The sequence below is a fragment of the Sorex araneus genome, chromosome 7 (assembly GCF_027595985.1).
Source record: "Sorex araneus isolate mSorAra2 chromosome 7, mSorAra2.pri, whole genome shotgun sequence".
NCBI classification, from domain to species: Eukaryota; Metazoa; Chordata; class Mammalia; order Eulipotyphla; family Soricidae; genus Sorex; species Sorex araneus.
The window spans coordinates 36,357,724-36,376,868 of NC_073308.1; the positions used below are offsets into that span (position 1 = coordinate 36,357,724).

General features: G+C 65.1%; 2 protein-coding genes and 1 pseudogene across 2 annotated transcripts; all 3 read right to left on the minus strand.

Annotated features, from left to right (window-relative positions):
* Positions 1-205: 205 nt before the first annotated feature.
* On the minus strand, positions 206-7,195 carry MYBPH (myosin binding protein H). Its single transcript, XM_055144219.1, has 11 exons — positions 6,889-7,195; positions 6,671-6,805; positions 6,030-6,197; positions 3,829-3,917; positions 3,381-3,576; positions 3,146-3,285; positions 2,224-2,383; positions 1,079-1,215; positions 724-963; positions 519-572; positions 206-229 (listed from the first exon to the last, which is right to left on the minus strand). The coding sequence occupies exons 1-11, from the start codon at positions 7,193-7,195 to the stop codon at positions 206-208; spliced, it is 1,650 nt and encodes a 549-aa protein (XP_055000194.1).
* A 2,516-nt stretch (positions 7,196-9,711) lies between these two features.
* CHI3L1 (chitinase 3 like 1) lies at positions 9,712-17,323 on the minus strand. Its single transcript, XM_055144697.1, has 10 exons — positions 16,608-17,323; positions 16,362-16,391; positions 15,107-15,308; positions 14,089-14,145; positions 12,400-12,550; positions 11,882-12,009; positions 11,126-11,249; positions 10,722-10,904; positions 10,171-10,284; positions 9,712-10,033 (listed from the first exon to the last, which is right to left on the minus strand). The coding sequence occupies exons 1-10, from the start codon at positions 16,630-16,632 to the stop codon at positions 9,893-9,895; spliced, it is 1,155 nt and encodes a 384-aa protein (XP_055000672.1). The 5' UTR covers positions 16,633-17,323; the 3' UTR covers positions 9,712-9,892.
* Positions 17,324-17,362: 39 nt separating this feature from the next.
* Positions 17,363-17,454, minus strand: LOC129406692 (small nucleolar RNA U13; annotated as a pseudogene).
* Positions 17,455-19,145: the final 1,691 nt, after the last annotated feature.

The window sequence follows — 19,145 nt, forward strand, 5'->3', positions numbered from 1 at the left end:
CCCCATCCCTCTCGCACTTCGGAGCCGCTGGTCACACCACACGCCTTTATTTGAGTGGGATCCACCCGCCGGGCGCCCCAGTCTTGGTGCTGGGGGTGGGTTGGGGGTGTCACGCCCAGGAGCCCCGACGTGGAGCCACCAGACCCCCGACCCGTGCCGGCCCCAGCCGTTGGGGCAGTGGCTAGGGGGGTGGGGGCCGAGACCATCACAGCTGCTCAGGAACTGGAGTCTGGGCAGGGGGTGACAGGTCCGACCCCCAGGTCTGGCAGAGAGCATCCTCGTGGACCCCTGGAATTGACCGGAGAGGTGAGGGTCGGGGGGGCTCGCTGACCTAGGACCCCCTCACTTTCCCAGAGCCTCAGGGTGGCCGGTGTGGCGGGGACCCCTCTTCTGAGGATGACGCACAGAGCCAGACGAGGCCACTGTGCCCGCTCTGTCGCCCTGAGGTCCCCAGCAGACCCGAGCCCACCGCCCTCCCCATGCCCCCTGACCCCTGCCAGGCACCGAGGGACACTCACCTTCACCTTGTTCCTCGCCACGGTCACTTTTCCTGCTTCAGTGAGTGGCTGAGGCTGGAAGAGCCACCGAGAGTTAGAGCTCAGGTGGGGACCCAGGGGCGGGGGACGGAGGAGGGAGACCCAGGGGCGGGGACAGAGAGGGGTCGCCCAGGGCCAGGGACAGGGGTGGGGACCCAGGGGGCAGAGACCAGGGCCCCCATTCCACCTGGTCCTCACTGCCACCCTCCCGCTCCCACTGCCCGCCCGCACCTGCCTCACCTTTGACCTCCAGCCTACAGTCCACAGACGCCTCCCCCAGCACGTTAATGGCCTTGCAGGTGTAGACCCCCGAGTCGAAGGGGCAGGGCTTGCGGATCTCCAGCGTACAGACCCCCTGCTCCGACACTGCGCGGTACTTGGGGTCCCCCTGGAGGTCCATCTTGTTTTTCATCCAGATGATCTTGGGCTGCTCCGAGAGAGGGGCCGGGGCTGGAGGAGGGGGGGGGGGTCCTTGCGCCCCACCCCCACCCCCTCGGCCCTAGCCTGCCCCCACCAGCCAGAGCATCGCGGGGTCCCCTCACTTTGGGCGAGGCGCGGACGCTGCAGAAGAGCTGCGTGCTGTAGCCGGGCGTGGACGTGTGGTCGGCCAGCGGCTGCGTGAACGTGGGGGCCTCTAGGAAGTCTCGCTCAACAAACCCTTTGGGCTTGGCGACAATATCTGTGCCCGGGGAGACAGCGGGGGCGGGGGTGAGGCCCCGGGCTGGCCTCCCAATTCCTCATCCACTTTGCTAAGACCATCAGTGCAGGGGCCAGAGCGATCGCCCAGAGGGGAGGGCGTCTGCCTTACACACGGCCCACCCAGGGTCCGTCCCCGGCATCCCATGTGGTCCCTTGAGCGCCACCAGAGGGGGACGGAGGGAGGAGACCCAGGGGTGAGGCACAGAGAGGGGTCACCCAGGGCCAGGGATTCTGGCCAGGAGGGCCAGGAGTACTCTGTACTCCTGAGTACAGAGCCAGGAGCAAGCCCTGAGCACTACCTGGTGTGCACCCCCCCGCCCCAAAACAACCAAGCATGATCCCTGCGCCCCCTCCCCGCAGCAGCCTTCTCTGTTCACTGGGGCTGTCTCTGCAGCAGGTGGGCTTCTCCTGTGCGTGGCAGGCGGGCGCCCCAGGCCCCCAGGCTGCATGGGGTTGGGGTCCGGTCTCAAAGGTAGGCACCCTCCACTTCCTCCCGGCCCCTCTTGGGAGACTCTCACGGGACCCCAGGGTGTCCCAAAGAGACAGCGAGAAAACGGGGGACAGGCTCAAGAGGTGGGGGCCCGAGGACCCGAGCAAGGAGCAGGTCTGCAGACAAGCACCTCGGGGACACCGCATCTCTCTCGTCCCCGAAGACCTGGCTGCCGGCGTTCTTTCCTTTTTTAAAACCATCTCCCCTAAATCTGGGCCGCCCCAGCTGGTGTGAGAGCGTGCCTTCTGGAGCTCCCCCAGACGCACGCCGCCTGGGCCGGGGCGGGGGGCGGGGGCCAGGGAGGGTGGAATTTCCCACCTGGTGCCAGAGGGTCACGCGGCCCGCAGTGTGTGGACGCTGTCAACACCCCTATCTCCCACGCATCTCGGCGGCCTGCCCTTGTGCCCGGGGCCCTCCGGGGCCTCCTCACGGACACGCGTCTGGGACGGCGGGAAAGGGCGCGTCTGCGTGGGCGGGGCTGGCGCTGCCCGCACCCACCTGCCTTCTGGATGTGGGCGAGCTCCTTGGTGACCGCGGCCGAGGCGCTGAGGCCGCACAGGTTCTCGGAGAAGACCCGGAAGGAGTAGGAGTTGCCCACGATGAGGTTGGAGATGGTGCAGGTGGTGGGGTGGTAGCGCTCCAGCACCGTGAACCATTGCTGCGGCGGGGCGGGGGGGGGAGGGGGGGGCTGCTGAGCCACCCCCGCGCCCGCCCCCGCCTCGCCCGCCCGCCCTGCCGGCCCTAGCCCAGCTCTGGGCCTCTCTGGGGTCCCCGGGGCGTGGCCTGCAAAGCCAGCTGGTCCCGGAGCCCCTGAGGCCCCGGCCTGGCCACCCTGGGTGCCTGCCTCAGCGCCGTCCCCCTGGCATGCGTGCGGGAGCCTTCCCGGAGCTCAGCTCCAAGGCCCCTCACAGCCTGGCCAGCCCCCTCTGTGGTCTTCAGGGGGGAAACTGAGGCCACAGGGGCGGCGGTTGGTGGTGAACAGATTGGAACTCAGTCCTGGGCTCCGAGTGGGTCTTCGTGACCGCCAGCCACCCTGACCATTTCTGCCCTGCCTCGGCCCTGCCCTCTCCAGCCCTTCTCCTCTTCCCTCTCCTGCCCCTTCCCCCTCTCCTCTCCCCCCACCCCTTCCCTGCCCTGCTTCACCCCTTCCCTCCCTGACCTCTTCCCTCTCCTGCCCTTCCCCACCCTTCCTCCCTTCACCCCTCCCTTCTCCCCCCTCTTCCCTCTCCTGCCCCTTCCCTCCTCACCCCTTCCCTTCCCAGCCTCACCCCTTCCCTCCCCCATCCCACCCCTTTCCTGCCCTGTCTCATCTCTTCTGCACCTCTTCCCTTCCCACCTCTTCCATGCCCCACCTCACCCCTTCTTTCACCTGCCCTGCCTCACCTCTTCTGCGCCCCTTTCCTCCCCCGCCCCGCCTCACCCCTGTCTTCTTGTCGGCCTTCTGCACTGTGTAGCCCAGGAGCTCCGTGTTGCCTGTGTCCTGGGGCGGCGACCACTCCAGGGCAGCGTTGCAGCCCCAGACGTCCAGTAGCCGGATGCTGCTGGGGGGGCCGGGGTTCTCTGCAGGCCCAGAGCACAGGGGGCGGGGTCACCCGTGAGGGCCGAGCTGGCTGCCCGCCACCCGCCCCGCCGGGTCAGCCCCGCCAGGCCCGCACCGATCACCAGGATGTCGATGGCCGCCTTGGCCTCCAGGCCCTCAAGCCGCACGGTGAGCTCGTAGCAGCCCGAGTCGGCTCGCTGGGCCGAGCGGATGAAGAGGATGGAGTCCTGGTCCCCCGCACGCACGTTCACCCGCTGGCTGTCCAGGGCATGGCCATTGTGGGTCCATGAGGCCTGGGGCTTGGGGTTCCCCTGGGATGGAGGAGCCCTCAGGGTAGTCTCAGAGGGGCCAGCACCCCCCGGCCCCCGCAGGGACCCTGGAGTCCAGCCAGGGCAGGTGCCCCCCTGGGCCCAGCAGAGGTCAGAGCTGCTGGACCCCCATCCCGAGGGCTGGCCCGCCTCACCCGCCCCATGCGCACGCGCAGGGCTGAGGGAGGGCGAGGCCGGCCCAGAGGTTGGCGGGGACCCCGGTTTCCGCCTGGTGTGTGTGCGGGGTGCACCCACCTGGAAGGGGATTTGCAGGTTGACTGACTCCCCCACGCGGCGGATGTAGGTCTGACGAAGGTGGCGGGGGACGCGGATCTTGGGGGGCTCTGTGTGACAGTGAGAGTCGGGGGTCAGCGCAGCGGGGTGTGGGGGTCACTTCCTGGGGGCCCCGGGTGGGGGAGGGGGTGGCGTCTCCTGGGGACCTCTAGGGTGGGTGTCTCTCTCCCCACACCAGGGGCGCAGGTCCCCGGAGTCCCTGGGCAGCTGAGCGCCAGCAGATTCCAGGAGGGCCGTGCGTCCGTGGTGTGAACCGGTCAGCATCCCGGGCACTCCCTTGGCGTCCCGGCCCTGCCAGGCTGGAACCTGGCCTCGGCCCAGGCATTCCCAGGCTCCAGATGGGCCTGTCGGCTCTCTGGTGACCCCTGGTGGGGCAGCGGGTACTGCATCTGCATTCGTGTCCCTGCCCGCCCATGGCCGGTGCTCGGCCCCCAGACCCCTGGAGGGAGAATAAGGACCTGTCCCTTCCAAAATGAGATGCCCCCTGCTCTCCTCGCCCTGTTCCTCTCCTCTGGGCCCGACCCCCAGGAAGGTCTCCTGAGCCCTGCCTCCAGCTGCCCCGTGGCCCGGGGTGGGGGGGTGCCACCCGAGCCCGGGCATTCATTCCTCAGAGCCACCGCAGCCCCTGGGCTGAGACCTGACCCGGGCAGGCGGGCGGGCGGGCACTTCCACAGCAAACAGGTGGCCGCAGTTGGTCAGGGGCACGCCAGGCGGGGAGGGAGGGGACAGGGAGAAGGGACACGGTGTCTCTGAGAATTAGCCACGCAGGCACTTGGCGCCCGAGGCGCGGGCCTGTCGTGCCCCGGGGCCAGCTGCAGGGGCCAGAATGCTTGGCAGCTCCAGGTGGCCGGGGAGGGACAGCTGAGCGGCCAGGCATGCTGGAAGGGTCCCCTGCCCTGCTCCCCACTGTTCATGGCCGCCTCCCCCTCTTCTCTCCAGGAAACCGCTCCCCCTCGTTAGGGGGAGTTTTGTGGGCCCTTGGGTGCTCAGCTCCTGGGCCGGGGGCCTGCGATGCCAAGGCTGGGGGGTCCCTGCTGTGTCTCTGTGCTGGGTTCCCTGGGGTGCCGAGGGCAGGCAGGTCGAGGGGGGTTTGAACCTCTAGGCTGTTGTCAGCGTCCCCAGCCTCGGTGGCGGGTGGGGTCCCTTCTCCCCTAGACCCAAGAGACAGGCGTGGCCTGTTGAAGACCAGCTGGAGGGTCCCTGTGCCACCGGGAGGGGCAGAGCCCCCTCTGAGCGTGGGTAGGGGCCTCAAGGACACTCCGGGCCCTTCGCTCTGGCTCGGCTGGGCTGGACCAGTGGTCACCACTTGAGATTCTAAGTCCTCTGGGCTTCGGGCTTCCGCCGTATTGCCTTGAAGTCCAACATTGCCCTCTCTGGAGGCCTGGCCCAGAACTGGGCCCAGAATCTCTGGGGTCCTGCCCCAACTCGGCCCGGAACCGTCTGTCCCTGGGCTCGGCCACCTGCTGGCCTGTGTCTCTCCTCACCCTGGGGCCCTGGGCTGTCCCCAGAGACCTCGGCTCAGACCAAATGACTCAGTGCCATTAACAGACTGAAACCTGAGCGGCAGCGGGAGGGGGCCACGCAGGCTGCACACTGCAAATAGAAATCGTAGCAGGAGGACGGCAGCTGTCCCCCGGGTCCCCACGGCGCTGCTCTCCTGGGATGGGGAAACCCCATCCCGGCCGCCCCACGGAGCCTCAGCCTTCCTCCTTACCCAGGTGGGGGCCGGGATGGGGGGTCCCAGGAACCCCCGGTGAAGGCCAAGGACAGGCTGAGCTGGAGAAGCAGAGGGCCCGCCAGCACGGAGACCCCAGGGCAGGGCCAGGGGGCTGGGGCTGGCTTTGCTCGAGGCCAAGAACGGGGTGCTCAGAAAATGGCCTCTTTGACCTCCAGAAGAACCTGGAAATTTGGGGGTGGGGTGGGGGCCACCTGCAGCAGTGCTCAGGCGTTACTCCTGGCTCTGTGCTCCGGAATCACCCCCTGGTGGGGCACCGGGGGTTGAACCCTGGTTGACCACGTACAAGGTAAGTGCCCTACCCACTGTGCTATCCGTCCAGTCCGAACCTGGAGCTTCCTTAAGGCAAGATGGTGGTCGCAGGGGCTGGGGTGTGAGTGGGGGCTGGGAGGGGCCAGTGTCCCCCACCCGGGACGCGGGTGCTCACCAACGACGGCCTGGATGCGGACGGGCTGGTCCAGCACGGCTGGCGGGCCGGCGCCCGCAGAGCTCACGGCAGCCACGCGCAGGAAGAAGACGTCCCCCACGGCCAGGTTCCGCAGCGTCTGCTGGGTCACCATCATGGGCCGCGCGTTCACGGGGACCCACTCGGAGGCTGGGGGCATGGAGTGGTGGGGGGGAGAGGGGCTCTGTTGGTCCCACACGGCCTCTGCAGCCCCGACTGAGGAGCCAGCACTGGGGCCTCAGTCTCCCTCCCAGGACGGACCTTTCTCTCCCCTCCTCCACGTCCCCACCTTGCTGTGAAGTGGCGCCCATGCCACCCACCCAAAGCAACACAGTAGGCCCTGCACAGGCCACCAGAGATGCGGCAGTAGAGGCCCAGAGAGGGTTGGACACCTTTGCCAAGTCACACAGCCAAGTAAGGGGAAAGGCTAAGTCCAGGCTAAAGTTGACCCTTGGGGGGTGGACAACGGGGCCCCGGCCAGCGGGATCGCCTGCCCCGGGCCAGCTCCCCTCCCCCCACAGCCCTGGGGCCTCCTGCTGTCTGGGATGGCCCCCCACCCTCAGAGCTCCACCCGTGCCCCCCGCCCGGCTGTGCCCCGTGTGTGCGGGCTCCACCCGGCTCACCTCCCTCGCGGCGGAGCTCCAGCACGTAGCCCCGGATCCCCAGTCTCCCGAGCGTCTCGGGGGGCTCCCAGCTCACGGTCACGGAGCTGTCGCTCACGTCCTCCACAGCCAGCAGCAGGGGGGCGCTGGGGACGTCTGGGGCAGGCAGCGGAGACTCGGGTCAGGGCCGGCGCCCCCACTGCGCAGACCTGCCCCTCACCTGCCCCCCGCCCCGTCACCTTCACTCGGGGGTGCAGGCTGCACGTCTGCGGGGGGCGGGGGGGCCGCGGGGGCAGGTGCCGGTTGTGTGTCTGTGGGGGCCGAGGGGGTCTCGGGGGCAGGTGCAGGCTGCGCATCTGCGGGGGCCACGGGGGTCTCGGGGGCGGGTGTCTCCGGCTCCCGTGCCGGCTCCTCCAGCTCCTGGGGCTTGGGCGCCTGCTCCTCCGGGCTGGCCTCCAGAGATGCCCCTTCTGCCGAGGGCTCTGGGCTGGGCTTCGTGGCGGCCTCCGCAGAGGCGGGCCCCTCGGGGGTGGTCTCTCCTGTCATGGCTGGGCGGCTGCGGGGGCCCGTGGGTGCCTGCGATACCCGGGGCCACGCTTATATAGTGCGGCCACCCCGCCCCGCCCCCAGCGCCCAGCTGTGAGGTCAGGCCAGGCTGGGGGGCCGACCGGGGGGTGGTGGGAGGCGCCCAGGCCAGGAATAGCTCTGGGGGAGGAACCTCCAGGGTCCCTCGAGGAGCCGCTACCTCGGGCATCACCCTGATTGGATCCCCACCGCCTGGGAGCCGCTGGCTGGGCCGGGCGGGCACAGACGGGCAAGCTGGGCCCATGCCAGGGGGCCGGCTGATGGCACGAGCAGGACTGCGGCTCTGCCTCTGTATCTGGTTGCAGCCCGAAACGCAGCCGGGGTCCCACACGGTCCTGGCGGCCCCCTGTGCTAGGAGCCTGGCCGGGGGCCACTGGGGACGGCCACGTGGGCAGAGCAAGCGCCCCAGGGCCATGACCCCCAGCCTCCAACTGTGTTGGGAGGCTGGCGAGGACCCCTCCCCGCTTGGTTCACACGGTGAATACACGGTGCGGCGAGAGTGTTAGCCCTGGGCCGTGGGGAAGTCGTCGGTCAGCTGCTCAGGGCTCTTCTAGACTCTTCTAGGTTCTCTGAAATGGGCAACGAGTGTGGGGTCACGAGGTCGGGGCAAGCACATTTCTAGACATTGGTTCATCCGTCCCCTAAACTTTGAAGGTCAGTGACGATTCAATAAGCCCAAGACCCCCGTGTGCCTCGCATGAGGGTCCCCAAAAGCTCTCTGCGGGGACACAGGGAGTCTCTGAGCTGTCACCCTGCGGGAAGTGAGGCCGAACACCACCCAGGTGAAGAGGTGCCTGCTGTGGGGCCGGGCGGGGGCACCCCTGGAAAATCTTACCCGGGGGCCCGGAGAGACGTACAGGAAAGGGGCCATCATCACTCCGGGGCGCGTGGGGCAGCTGCCCCTTATAGAGGGGGGACGCACCCGCGGGCGGAGAACGCTTTGTCCCTCGCACAGACCACCCCGATCCGGGTCCACCCACAGGGGTCCCTGGCCGTGCCGGGCTCTTCCTCACGGGCATCCCCGGTAGTGGCCAGAGCAGAAAGGGAAGCGGAGCATCACGGCAGGGGCCCTGCGGTGGCGGGACGGGGGTGGGGTGACTGCGGTGGTGCAGGGGTCCCCCATAATGCTGGCGAGCTCCGGTGTTCCTGCTGGGGGCCGGGGCCTGTCCCTGGAGGGCCCCGGGGGCCAGCCCGGTGCCCGCGCCCGTGCCAGGTGACTCAGACTGCTACTACTGGAGGCCGGGCTCTGCCCCTCTGACTCTGACTCTATTACTGAGTGTGACTAACCCCCGGGCCCCTGAGTCAGCCCTGCAGCGCTGCCCAGGGCGGGGGCTGGGTGGCCGGGAGGGAGGAGGGGCTTCCACTCACAGCCCCCAGCCTCAGGGCTTCCAGCTGCCCCCTGGGGTGGGCAGAGGGTGGGCCGGGAGGCCGGCCCCGGCAGCAGGGCCGGGCAGCGTGGAATGCGCCCCGCACCCTGAGCCCAGGCCCAGCTCTGACTTTGCTCTTAGCCAGGCCCTGACCTTGGGATCAATTGCATGTGCCGGGCGCCAGCTCAGGCTCAGTGCAGCCAATTTCCTCTCTACACCTCGGACCAGCGTCTCCACCCCCCGCCGTGACACCGGCAGGTCACAGATGTGGATCCAGAGCCCCCGGGCGTCCCCGTCTTTCACACTGGAGTGTCTTGGTTCCCCCCGGCGCTCTGGGGTTCTGAGCCCGGCTCGTCCCCCTCCCTCCGCCCGGGTCCCTGCCAGCCTGGGCTGAGAGCTGAGCGTGACCCCAGAAGGGCGCGCGAGCGGCCCTGAGGCTCCGGGCGGGAACGTCCTGCGCACTGGGACACGGGGCGAGGCTGGAGTCACGTCCCCAGGCCCGCGACGGTGACCCGGGGACACCAGTGAGTCCCCTTCTCCTGGGACTTCAGGGTCAGGCTTTCTAACCTGGTCCTCGGCAGCTCCCTGAACTGATTGGGGTGAGGCTGGAGAGACAGCACAGCGAGGAGGGCGTTTGCCTTGCACGCGGCCCGCCCGGGTTCGATCCCCAGCATCCATCCCACAGGGTCCCTGAGCAGAGCCAGGTGTAGTTGCTGCATGCAGGGCCAGGAGTGACCCCTGAGCATCGCCGGGTGTGACCCAGAAAAAGCAATAAGTAAACAAATACATAACTAAGCTAACTGGGGTGGTGCGGGCTGGGGTGTAGAGACACAGGAGTGGGGGGGAGCGACGAGGGGCAGGGCATGTGTGTTTGACAGTCATCAGCCCCAGGCCGAGCCCACCCATGCGTGCTGGCCTCCCGGGGGCTCTCCAGGGTGGGCTCCATTCTGTAGGGCCAGGCCCCCTGAGTCTGAGAGAGATCCGGACCAGGGCCGGGAGGGAGGGAGCACCGAGCCCGGGTCTGGCTGAAGCAGGAAGCGCTTTATTGGGCTGGAAAAGAGCGGCAGCAGTCCTGTGGCTCAGCCACCCGGGGTGGGGTGGGGTGGGGGTGGCAGCTCGGTGGCGGCCATTGGCCGGTGTGTGTCCCCCACTGCAGGGTGGGCATTGGTCTCTGCCCCCGTGGCCCCAGCTTCTCCCGGCCCCACTGCCCCTTCTCGTCCCCACTGCCCCTTCTCGGGCTCCTGGGAGGGAGGGATGTGGGTCTCGCCGGGCATCGAGCGGCGGCCGAGGGCTAAGGCGCAGCCAGTGCGTCCTTGATGGCACCGACGAGCGGGAAGCGCACGCTCTGGCCACAGAACTGACCCCCGAAGTCGTCCAGGTCCAGCGCCCACACGGCAGCGCCCCCCAGCTGCTTGTTCTTCAGGTACTGCACCTGGGTGGGGGGGGGGACAGGACGCAGGGCTGGGTGTCGGCCCCCCTTCCCTCCCGGGGTTACCCGCACCCTGCGTCACCCTCCCTGCTGCCCCCTCGCCCACCCAGCAGGGAGCCGGCCTTCCTAGGGGCACACACCTTCTTCCGGACGCTCTCCTGGTCATCATAGCCCACCCACTGGTTGCCCTTGGTGGCATAAGGGACCTGCTGGTCAAGCCTGCGGACCGTGGCTCCTTGGAGGAAGTCGCAGATCTGAGCAGAGGACAGGGGGTGGGGGTCACCCAGCTGAGAAGGAGCAATACCCCCGCCCCAGTGTCCTGCAGTCCTGGTTCTTTGGCACTGACCCCCGTGCAATGACCCTGTGCAATGCGTTGGGGCCCGTGGTGCGGTGCATGAGACAGGTGCAAATGGTGCTCCCCACCCCCCGCCCCTGCCTTGGCCCCTGTGGCCTCTTCGGTGGGGAAGGACCATTCCACGGAGAGGCTGAGCCAGAGCGTGCCCAGGGCATGGTGTGGGCTAGGCCGGGAGGGAAGCCAGTGGGGGTCCTGGGAGCTCCATGCTCCTGCCCAGTGCTGCAGGAGCCGCCCTAGCAACCCCCCCACCCCCACCCCGGCTGGCTTTCCACCCCCCAAGGTTGCAGACACCGAGGGCCTTCCCCGCCCCGCCTCGCCCTGCCTGCTGGCTCGAACCTCGTAGTAGGCCAGCATCCCTGGCTCTTTGGTGAACCGGCCGGGCTCTCCGGGCCCAGAAGCGGGGGCACCCACGTCCGTGTCGGCAGAGCTGAGAGTGAAGGTCCTCCCGAAGGTGGGGATGCCCATCAGCAGCTTGGGGGCCGGGGCCCCCCGCCTCAGCATGTAGCTCACAGAGTAGTCCTGCAAGGGGGGAGGAGGTGGGGCATGGGGAGCCCCCGAGCCAGTCTAAGGCTGGGGCGGAGGGGAAGGCCAGAGTCATCCTGGACGGGCCCTCCCCATGCTGAGCCTCGTGGGGTCTCACCCTGCTCCCCCCCCCCCCCCGTCCCATGGGGCCTCCCCTGCAGGGTTCCTAGGGCAGCAGGTGACAATGCCCAGCGGCCAGCCCCCGTGGCCACACTCACGGCATTGCTGAACCTGTCGGAGCGTGAGTCCTTCTGGCCCCGGAACAGGGGGCTGTGGTGGCCGGTGACCGACTCCCAGGACCCGTGGAAGTCGTAGGTGAGGAGGCTGATAAAGTCCAGGTATCTGGGGAAGACAGGGTATGGCGGGGCGAGGGGGTGGGGTGGGCTTAGGAAGCCACGGGCTCACACTCGGTGGAACCCTGTGGCCAGGGCAGTTCAGGGGAGGGAGGGGCCTGGGGACTGGCCTCCAAGCCAGCCCCCTGCCCCACATGCATCTGGGGTCAGCGGTGCTGAGTCTAGCGGGCAAAGAGCAGGATCGGGGCGGCAGGTGGGGCCCCGTGGGCACGAGGACCCGTCAGCCTTCAGGTGCGTGGCACTGGCTGTACCTCCCTAGGGTCCTGCAGAAGGTTCTAGAGCCGCTGTGAAGCCGCTGTGTCCCAGGCCGGGGTGCCCTCTGGTGCCCTCTGGGACGCCAGCTCCCGCTGACGGTGGGACTGGCTTGAGGAGGGTCACAGAGGGGGGTCCCCAGCCGCCCAGGAATGAGAGTGGGGTCCCGGAGGACGGCCCCGCCTGAGACCCTCCCGCTGGACTCAGGAGACTGCTGGCCGCTGACGGAGTCGCCTTCCCAGCTCCTGTCCCACAGACGCAGGGATGACGCTCCGTGGGCTCCCTACTCCCCTTTGGCAGATGGGGAAACTGAGGCACGTGGGGTTTGGGAAGGACAGAGAGGGGCAGTGCAGCAGGTGGGATACTCACTGGGCCATCTGGGCCACATCGTAGCCGGTGTCGATGGCCACCCTGCCCGCGGACAGCGCGGCACTCAGCAGGAGTGGCTGCCGGCCGGGCTCTGGCCCCGCTTCCCGGGAGAACTCCTCCTTCATCTCCTGGGCGGGGAGAGGCAGGCGCGGGCGGGGAGTTGGGGGCAAGCCTGGGGCCCGCCAGTCTCCCCAGCTGCCGTGACCCCTGACCCGGGCAGGACAGTGTGACCGTCTTTGGGGGCCTCCCACCGGGCCGCCTCGAAAAGACACCAGGGGAGTCTCCTTCGTGCGCCTTGAGAGCTGGGGTGGGAAGTCGCCGCCTCCACGCGTCCACCCTGGCCGTGGCGGCGGCCCAGAGTGTCCTCTGCCTGGAGCAGGGGGCGGCCGTGCCCTGCCCCCGAGAGCACGTGCCGGGCGCGTCGGCCGGGAACCTCCCCGTGGTGGTGGCGCCCACCAAGAGGGCGCCCAGGGGCCCCTGCCTAGTGCCCACCCGCCCCGCCCTGCCCGGCCCCGCACCTTGACGAGGGTGGCGAGAGGCTGCTTGTCCCTCCGCTGGGGATGCACCCAGGAGATCTCCAGCCCGTCGAAGCCGTGGGCGCGCAGGAAGGGCGGCACGGAGCTGATGAAGGCCCGGCGGCTCTCGGGGTTGGACGCGACTTGGTAGAACCTGGGCCGGGGGCGGGCCTGCAGCCTGAGGCTCTGGGTTCGATCCCCGGCACTCCCCATACGCGTTCCAACACACATGCTCAACACACAGCACACACTCCCACACATGCACACCCCCACACCACACACAGACGCAATAACCACCATAGACACACACTCTGCAATACACAACACACACATACAAACACAACACCCATTCCCACATACACACACTCCACAGTATACAACACACACAACATGCACTCTCGCATACACATATTCCACACACATATACAACTTACATACCCACACATACACACACTACTCCCTGCCACATATACACACACTCTACAATATACAACAGACATACAAACACAACATACGTTCCCACATACACACACTCCACAATATTTAACACACAACATACACTCTTGCATCCATATACCCACACAAACACACACACACATCATATTCACACTCCACACATATACATAATACACATTTCCACATACACACATTTCAACACATACACAGACATATACAACACACATTTCCACATACACACACTCCATACACATACACACCCCACACTCTCACATATTCCACATGCGCACACAAAACACACTCCCACATATAAGCGCACTCCATACGCACCGACAGCAAACACTACTGCAAGACTCTCCACACACCTACACACCCACATACGACACACAGTAATGCACAGAACATGCTCCACACACACACACACACTCTCACACACACATGCAAGCACGCAGTGTCCTACACACTAACAGCACACTCCCACACACAGAATCCCCCTAGGACTGTGGATACTGTGTGTGTGTAGCTGTGAACCCCCTGGAGAGTGGCCTGGACCCACACGGCCTGCAGTCAGGGTGCTGGGGGATGCACGTGTGTGGAACCAGGGGGTCTGCCTCCCTGCTGCCCGTCACACACTGGCCACGGCGGCACCTGGACGCACCACACCCGGGTCTGCTCGCCTGTGACGGGGCCCCGGAGCCCAGCTCCAGCCACCGGGGCCGCCAGCCGCAGCCAGGGAGGTGCCGCATGCCCTGGCCCGGTGAGTGGGACCCCTCTCGGCCAGGCCCTCCCCTTCCTGCCGCTGCTCTCACCTCGCCCCTCCCGGCTGGGCCCCGGGGCCTCTGCACGCCCCACTTGCTCCTTCTCCCCACAGTCCTCCAGGCTCTGGAGCAAGGACCTGGGGCTGTTTTGTTTTGCTTTGGGCAACACCAGGACTTACTCCCGGCTCTGCGCTCAGGGGTCGCCCCGGCCTTGCTCAGGGACCGTGTGGGGTGCCTGGGATGGGACCCCACCTAGGAGCGAGGCAAGCGCCATCCCTGCAGACTCTCGCCCAGCCCCAGCAGCCTGCTCTGCTTTTGGGGCAGAGAGGGGCGGGGCAGGTCCCTCTGGCCGGTGACTCGGGGTCCCAGTGGTACAGGAGCAGGCCCTGAGCCCCCCATACAGCGGGCAGGGAGGCCTGCGCTTCCTCACGCTCGTCCCAGCACCCCAGAAGCCCCCACCCCCAGGAGGAGGGTCTACCTTTGATGACGAAAGGCCCATCCGCCAACAGACAGGAGCGTCTTCAGGTTGGGGTTCCTGTGGGGTGCAGGGGACAGGACAGCCAGGCTGGAGTGGAGCTGTGCCGCTGGACACTGAGGCCTCTGTCCAGGCAGCTGTGACCAGCCCGGCTTGCAGAGGAGCGGGGGCTGGACTTGGGCCCCGAAGCCCAACTTGTAACCAGAGACCTTCAATTCTTTTTATTTTAAAAACCGTCAAATTATTTTTTATATCAGGTATAACAATTTTTAAAATCTTAGGTATAACAATATTTTCAACAATAAAACTATAGCAATGGCCAATGTTCACTTTACTGAAGTTTAGATTGCAGACTCCCCACTCCCTCCTTTTTATTAGAGCACTGTGAGATACACAGGTACACAGTTGTTCATGGTTGGATTCCAGTCACACAATGTCCCCCCAGTTTCCCTCCTGCCGTCCCAGCCTGCCTCTGTGGCAGACACTTTCTCTCTCTTCCCCCTCCCTCTCTCCTTCCCCCTCTAATTCCCTTCTCCCTGCCCCCAGCCTTTTTTTTTTTTTTTTTGGTTTTTGGGTCACACCCAGAGATGCACAAGGGCTACTCCTGGCTCATGCACTCAGGAATTACTCCTGGCGGTGCTCGGGGGACCACATGGGATGCTGGGAATCGAACTGCAAGGCAAACACCCCACCTGCTGTGCTATCACTCCAGCCCCCCACCCCCAGCCTTTTTCTCTCTCCTTTTAGCAGAGAGCCTCAATTCTAAGGCACCGTGGGCCCTGCGGCAGCTCTGGGCTCCTCTGGGGGGAGTGGCAGGAGCCAGGGGCGTCCTCCTGCTCCCTGGAAGGGTCCCTTGGTGGGCACGGTGGGTGCCCCCTTCCCCAGGAGCTCAGCCAGGCCTTTTATGGTGATACTGCCCTGCACTGGCTTTCCCCGACTCCTCATGTCCAGCTCAGACCCTGAGATTCTGTCCGGAGTGGGGACCCCCCCAGACCCCCCCACCCCCTCCTCCCACCCTCACCTGGCCTTGAGCCGGTTCAGAGACTCATAGAGCGTCTCGTCATTCCACTCCCAGATGTCGATCTCATTGTTGCTGATGTTGGCGAAGCTGTAGATGAGGTGGGTGCAGAGCGAGGGGTCGATGGCGTCCGGGAGGCAGCTCCCCTCTCCGGGCCGGTACTGGGACCAGTTGGTGTAGTAGCAGGCCAGCTTGTACGCGGAGCCTGAGAGGGAAGTCAGGGCTGGGTTGGGGGGGGCAGCCCTGGGGGGACCCTGAGCCCAGTGCTGGGGCCCGGGTGGGGGCGTGGGGTGGGCAGGAGGCAGGGGCAGGGACAGGAGAGGCTGGGCCGGGGGGCAGACGGTCAGTGGCTCTTGTCCCGCCCGGCAAGAGGGAGGCCATGAGTCGGATCCCGGTGCTGCCCTGTGTGCCGGGGACGGCCCAGCAACTTGCTGGGACCCACATGGCAGGTGCCACACGGCGAGTGAGCACCGAGCAGAAAAGGAGTGGCCGAGCCACCAACACGCAGCCCCGCCTCGCCTCGAGGCTCGTGGCTCAGTGGCTGGCTTGCATGCTCTGCATGTCTGAAGTCCAGGGTTCGAGCTCGAGCATTAAAAAATCCAAATCAATCCCATGGCGCTTCGAGGGAAGGGAAGGGAGGGGTCCGGGAGATGACCAGACCCAGCGGGCAGACCAAGAACAGGCCCCTGCACGGGGTGGGGAGGAGCAGGTGAATGGGACTCGGTACAAGTAAAGAGGACTTCCTGGAGGCAGTGGCTTAGGAGAGGAAGTACCTGTCAGAGGCAGCTGGGGTGAGTAGACGGGAGGGTGTGGGGACACCTGATGTGGGCGTGCCTGCCTCAGAGGCTCAGGCCCACCCTTCTGCCGGGAGAGCCCCACATCTGCAGCCTGTCCCGAGTTCACCTAAACTGCCCGCCCTGGGGCTCTGTGCCCCTCTCCCTCCTCCCGCCCAGCCGCAGCCTCTCTTGCCGCTTGGGGCTGCCCGGAGACTCTTTCCCGCCTGTTCAGGGCTCTCCATCCCGCCCCGGGGCCCTGCGGGGTGCGCCCGCTAGCTGAAGCCCTACAGCACGGCGGGACCTGCATTTTCTCCCGTTTAAAACGTGCGGACAGGAAGGCAGGGAGCCAAGACACGCCAACACGCAAACATGCAAACTGCATAAGGGAGAAAGTGGAGAGGGGAGCCCAGGCCCCGCCTCCTGCCCCCCTCCCACCTCCCCCGACCCCACCTCCTGCTTCTACTGACTCCAGGGTTACTCACAGCTCTGCAGCAGCACCAGAACGGCGAAGCCTGAGGGGAAAGTCAGGGTGAGGTCTCGAGGGTCCCCCTTCCTCCCCACCCCTCCAGGCAAACCCAGGCGACCACTGGTTGCTCCTTCCCTTCCTGGTGCTTCTTCCCTGCCCCTCTACAGCCCCCTGGCAGGTAGGGGGCCTGGGCAACAGCTACACAACAGCTCTGGGAACTGTCCAGCCCCCAGCCTGGCCTCCCCCGTGGCCAGCCCATGACCTGTGAGCACCGTCGTCGGAGCCATCCCGGCCTGTCCTCTCTGCGCCTGGTGCCCCGGGCCCTCTGCAGCCGGCCGTCTTTATCCTCCGGCCCCACGTGCCCGCCTGTTTGCGGGAACTGTGTGCCAATGAAGGAACCAGCCGGCTGGGGCGTGTCAGGGAGGAGTGTCGAATTGGGAAATGAGGGAGAGTTTTGAAAAGTTGGGCCAGAACCTTAGATGGCCCTTGGCAGCCGGCGCCGAGCTGGGGGCTTCCGGGCTGGGTGACTTGGCCTCTTTCCACACACGCCCCCTCCTTGGCTTCCTACAGCCCCCACTTCTCTTGCCAGTGGTTTCCCAGCACCTCTGGCAGCTTCCACCTTCCTCCAGGCCCCGGCCAGGTGTGGGGGGGCCACTGCTACAGCAGCGCCCCCCCCAAAGGGGCTGCTGTTCCCGCCTCACGCCAGCAGCCCTCCTCTCAGCCGTCACTCGCCCTCTTCCCGGTTGTTGTTGTTGTTGTTGTTTTCATATCAGATGGGTAATGTGCCAAGTGCTTATTACTGTCATCCTGTTGCTCATCGATTTGCTTGAGTGGGCACCAGTAACGTCTCCATGGTGAGACTTGTTGTTACTGTTTTTGGCACATCGAATATGCCACGGAGAGCTTGCCAGGCTCTGCCATGCGGGCGGGATACTCTCGGTAGCCTGCCAGGCTCTCCAAGAGGGGTGGAGGACTTGAACCCAGGTCGATTCAAGGCAAACGCCCTACCCTCTGTGCTGTCATAGCCAAGTGCATAACGAGATTTAAAGGAGGCACATGTCACCAAACTGTGAGCACCCAATTATCATGCTTATGAAGGAGAAAAGGATTTCCTCTTCCAGATTGCTCTCTCTGAGAGCCAAGGGCAGAGCCTTAGCAAGACCTGCCGATTCTCCAGGAAAGATCAGGAAGCAGGGAATTCCCAGCTGCTCAACAGGTTCTCTGCTTCCTCCTCGGAAGGCCGGTCAGAGTGGGTGAGACAACACTCGACAAGGAAACCAACTGCCCCATGAGCAATGCAAACATGCAGGGCGCCAGGGGTGGTTAGGGTAGAGAAGGGACCAGTGTGACAATGACATTGGAAACGATCACTCTGGACAAGAACTGAGTGCTGAAAGGAGGTACAGGGACATACGTTTCCCCCTAGTATCTGTATTGCAAACCATAATGGCCAAGAGGAGAGAAGGAGGAGAGAGAGAGAGAGAGAGAGAGAGAGAGAGAGAGAGAGAGAGAGAGAGAGAGAGAGAGAGGAGGGAGAGAGAACAGGTCTGCCACACAGGCAGGAGGGAAACTGGGACATTAGTGGTGGGGAATGTGCACTGGTGAAGGGACAGGTGTTAGAACATTATATGACTGAAACCCAATCATGAGCAACTTTGTCCCGGTGATACATGAGATACACGGTCATGCATCTCACGGTGATTCAATTAAAAAAAAAAAAAGCCAGCAACAGAAAAAAATGCAAAGAGACAGTTCTTGGAGGAGGACTCACCGCTGGTTTCCAGGCTTCCCAGAAAGTGCTCATTGTCCTCGACAGGGAAATGCAAACCACAGTGACAGTGAGACAATAGCTCACGTCCGTGGGAACGGCCCACACAGGGGCTAGTGGCAAGAGTGTGGGTGAAAGGACAGTGTTCTGAAAGGCAGCCGTGTCACACTTGTCTGCAGAGCTGTGGGCAGTGACTACGGCCAGAACCAGCCAAATGTCCCTCAGCGGGGGAGGAGGTCGGAGTCGTGGCTCACAGACAAGGTGCAGCTGTGAGACAAGGTGAAATCGGGCCCTTTGCTATGACATGGGTGGGCCTAGAGGGCGTCATGTGAGAACAAAACGAGAGGGACAAGGAAAAATACAGGGGGATGGCACCCACATGTGGCATCTGTTGATAACAATCCCTTGAGCTTTGTGGCACTGAGTCGCAGAGCAGTGGGGGAGGGGTGGGGTGGACGTAGAGGGACACAGGGACAGTGGTGAGGGCCGCTGGCACCTTGCTGGCGAAGGAACAGTAACTCCACTTAAAGCATCACCATCCACATCATCGCAACCTCAACTGCAATCTAACAATAACAATCACTGTCACTAAGTATCACTGTCATCCCATTGCTCATCGATTTGCTCAAGCGGGCACCAGTAACGTCTCCATTGTGAGACTTGTTGTTACTATTTCTGGCATATGGAATATGCCATAGGAAGCTTGCCAGGCTCTGCCGTGTGGGCGGGATGCTCTCGGTAGCTTGCCGGGCTCTCCGAGAGGGAGGGAAAAATCGAACCCTGGTAGGCCAGAGGCAAGGCAAACACCCTACCCGCTGTGCTATTGCTCCAGCAATAACAATGTTTCAATAACAATGAAACTCTTAATTTGCTTTGCTTCTGGTTTGGGGGGCCCACGCCTGGCGGTGCTCAGAGGACCACAGGGGGTGCTGGGGATTGAACCCCGATGGCCATGTACAATGCCTCTGTCCCCCACCCCCACAAATGAAAGTCTTGCTGACCCAGGGGGATCTGTCAGGACGTATTGGTGGG

Bases quoted from the DNA above. Each gene is read 5' to 3' on its own strand.
- CHI3L1 (XM_055144697.1), bottom strand. From the start codon at position 16,632: ATGGCTCCGACGACGGTGCTCACAG. The intron at 11,250-11,881 runs GTGAGTATCCCA...TGTCTTCCCCAG, and splicing joins GATGTGGCCCAGATGGCCCA to ATACCTGGACTTTATCAGCC. The intron at 10,034-10,170 runs GTGTGTGCCCCT...CCCCCCACCCAG, and splicing joins AGGAGAGCGTCCGGAAGAAG to GTGCAGTACCTGAAGAACAA.
- MYBPH (XM_055144219.1), bottom strand. From the start codon at position 7,195: ATGACAGGAGAGACCACCCCCGAGGGGCCCGCCTCTGCGGAGGCCGCC. The intron at 6,198-6,670 runs GTGAGCCGGGTG...CCATGCCCCCAG, and splicing joins GGAGCTCCGCCGCGAGGGAG to CCTCCGAGTGGGTCCCCGTG. The intron at 3,577-3,828 runs GTGGGTGCACCC...CCTCCATCCCAG, and splicing joins ACCTGCAAATCCCCTTCCAG to GGGAACCCCAAGCCCCAGGC.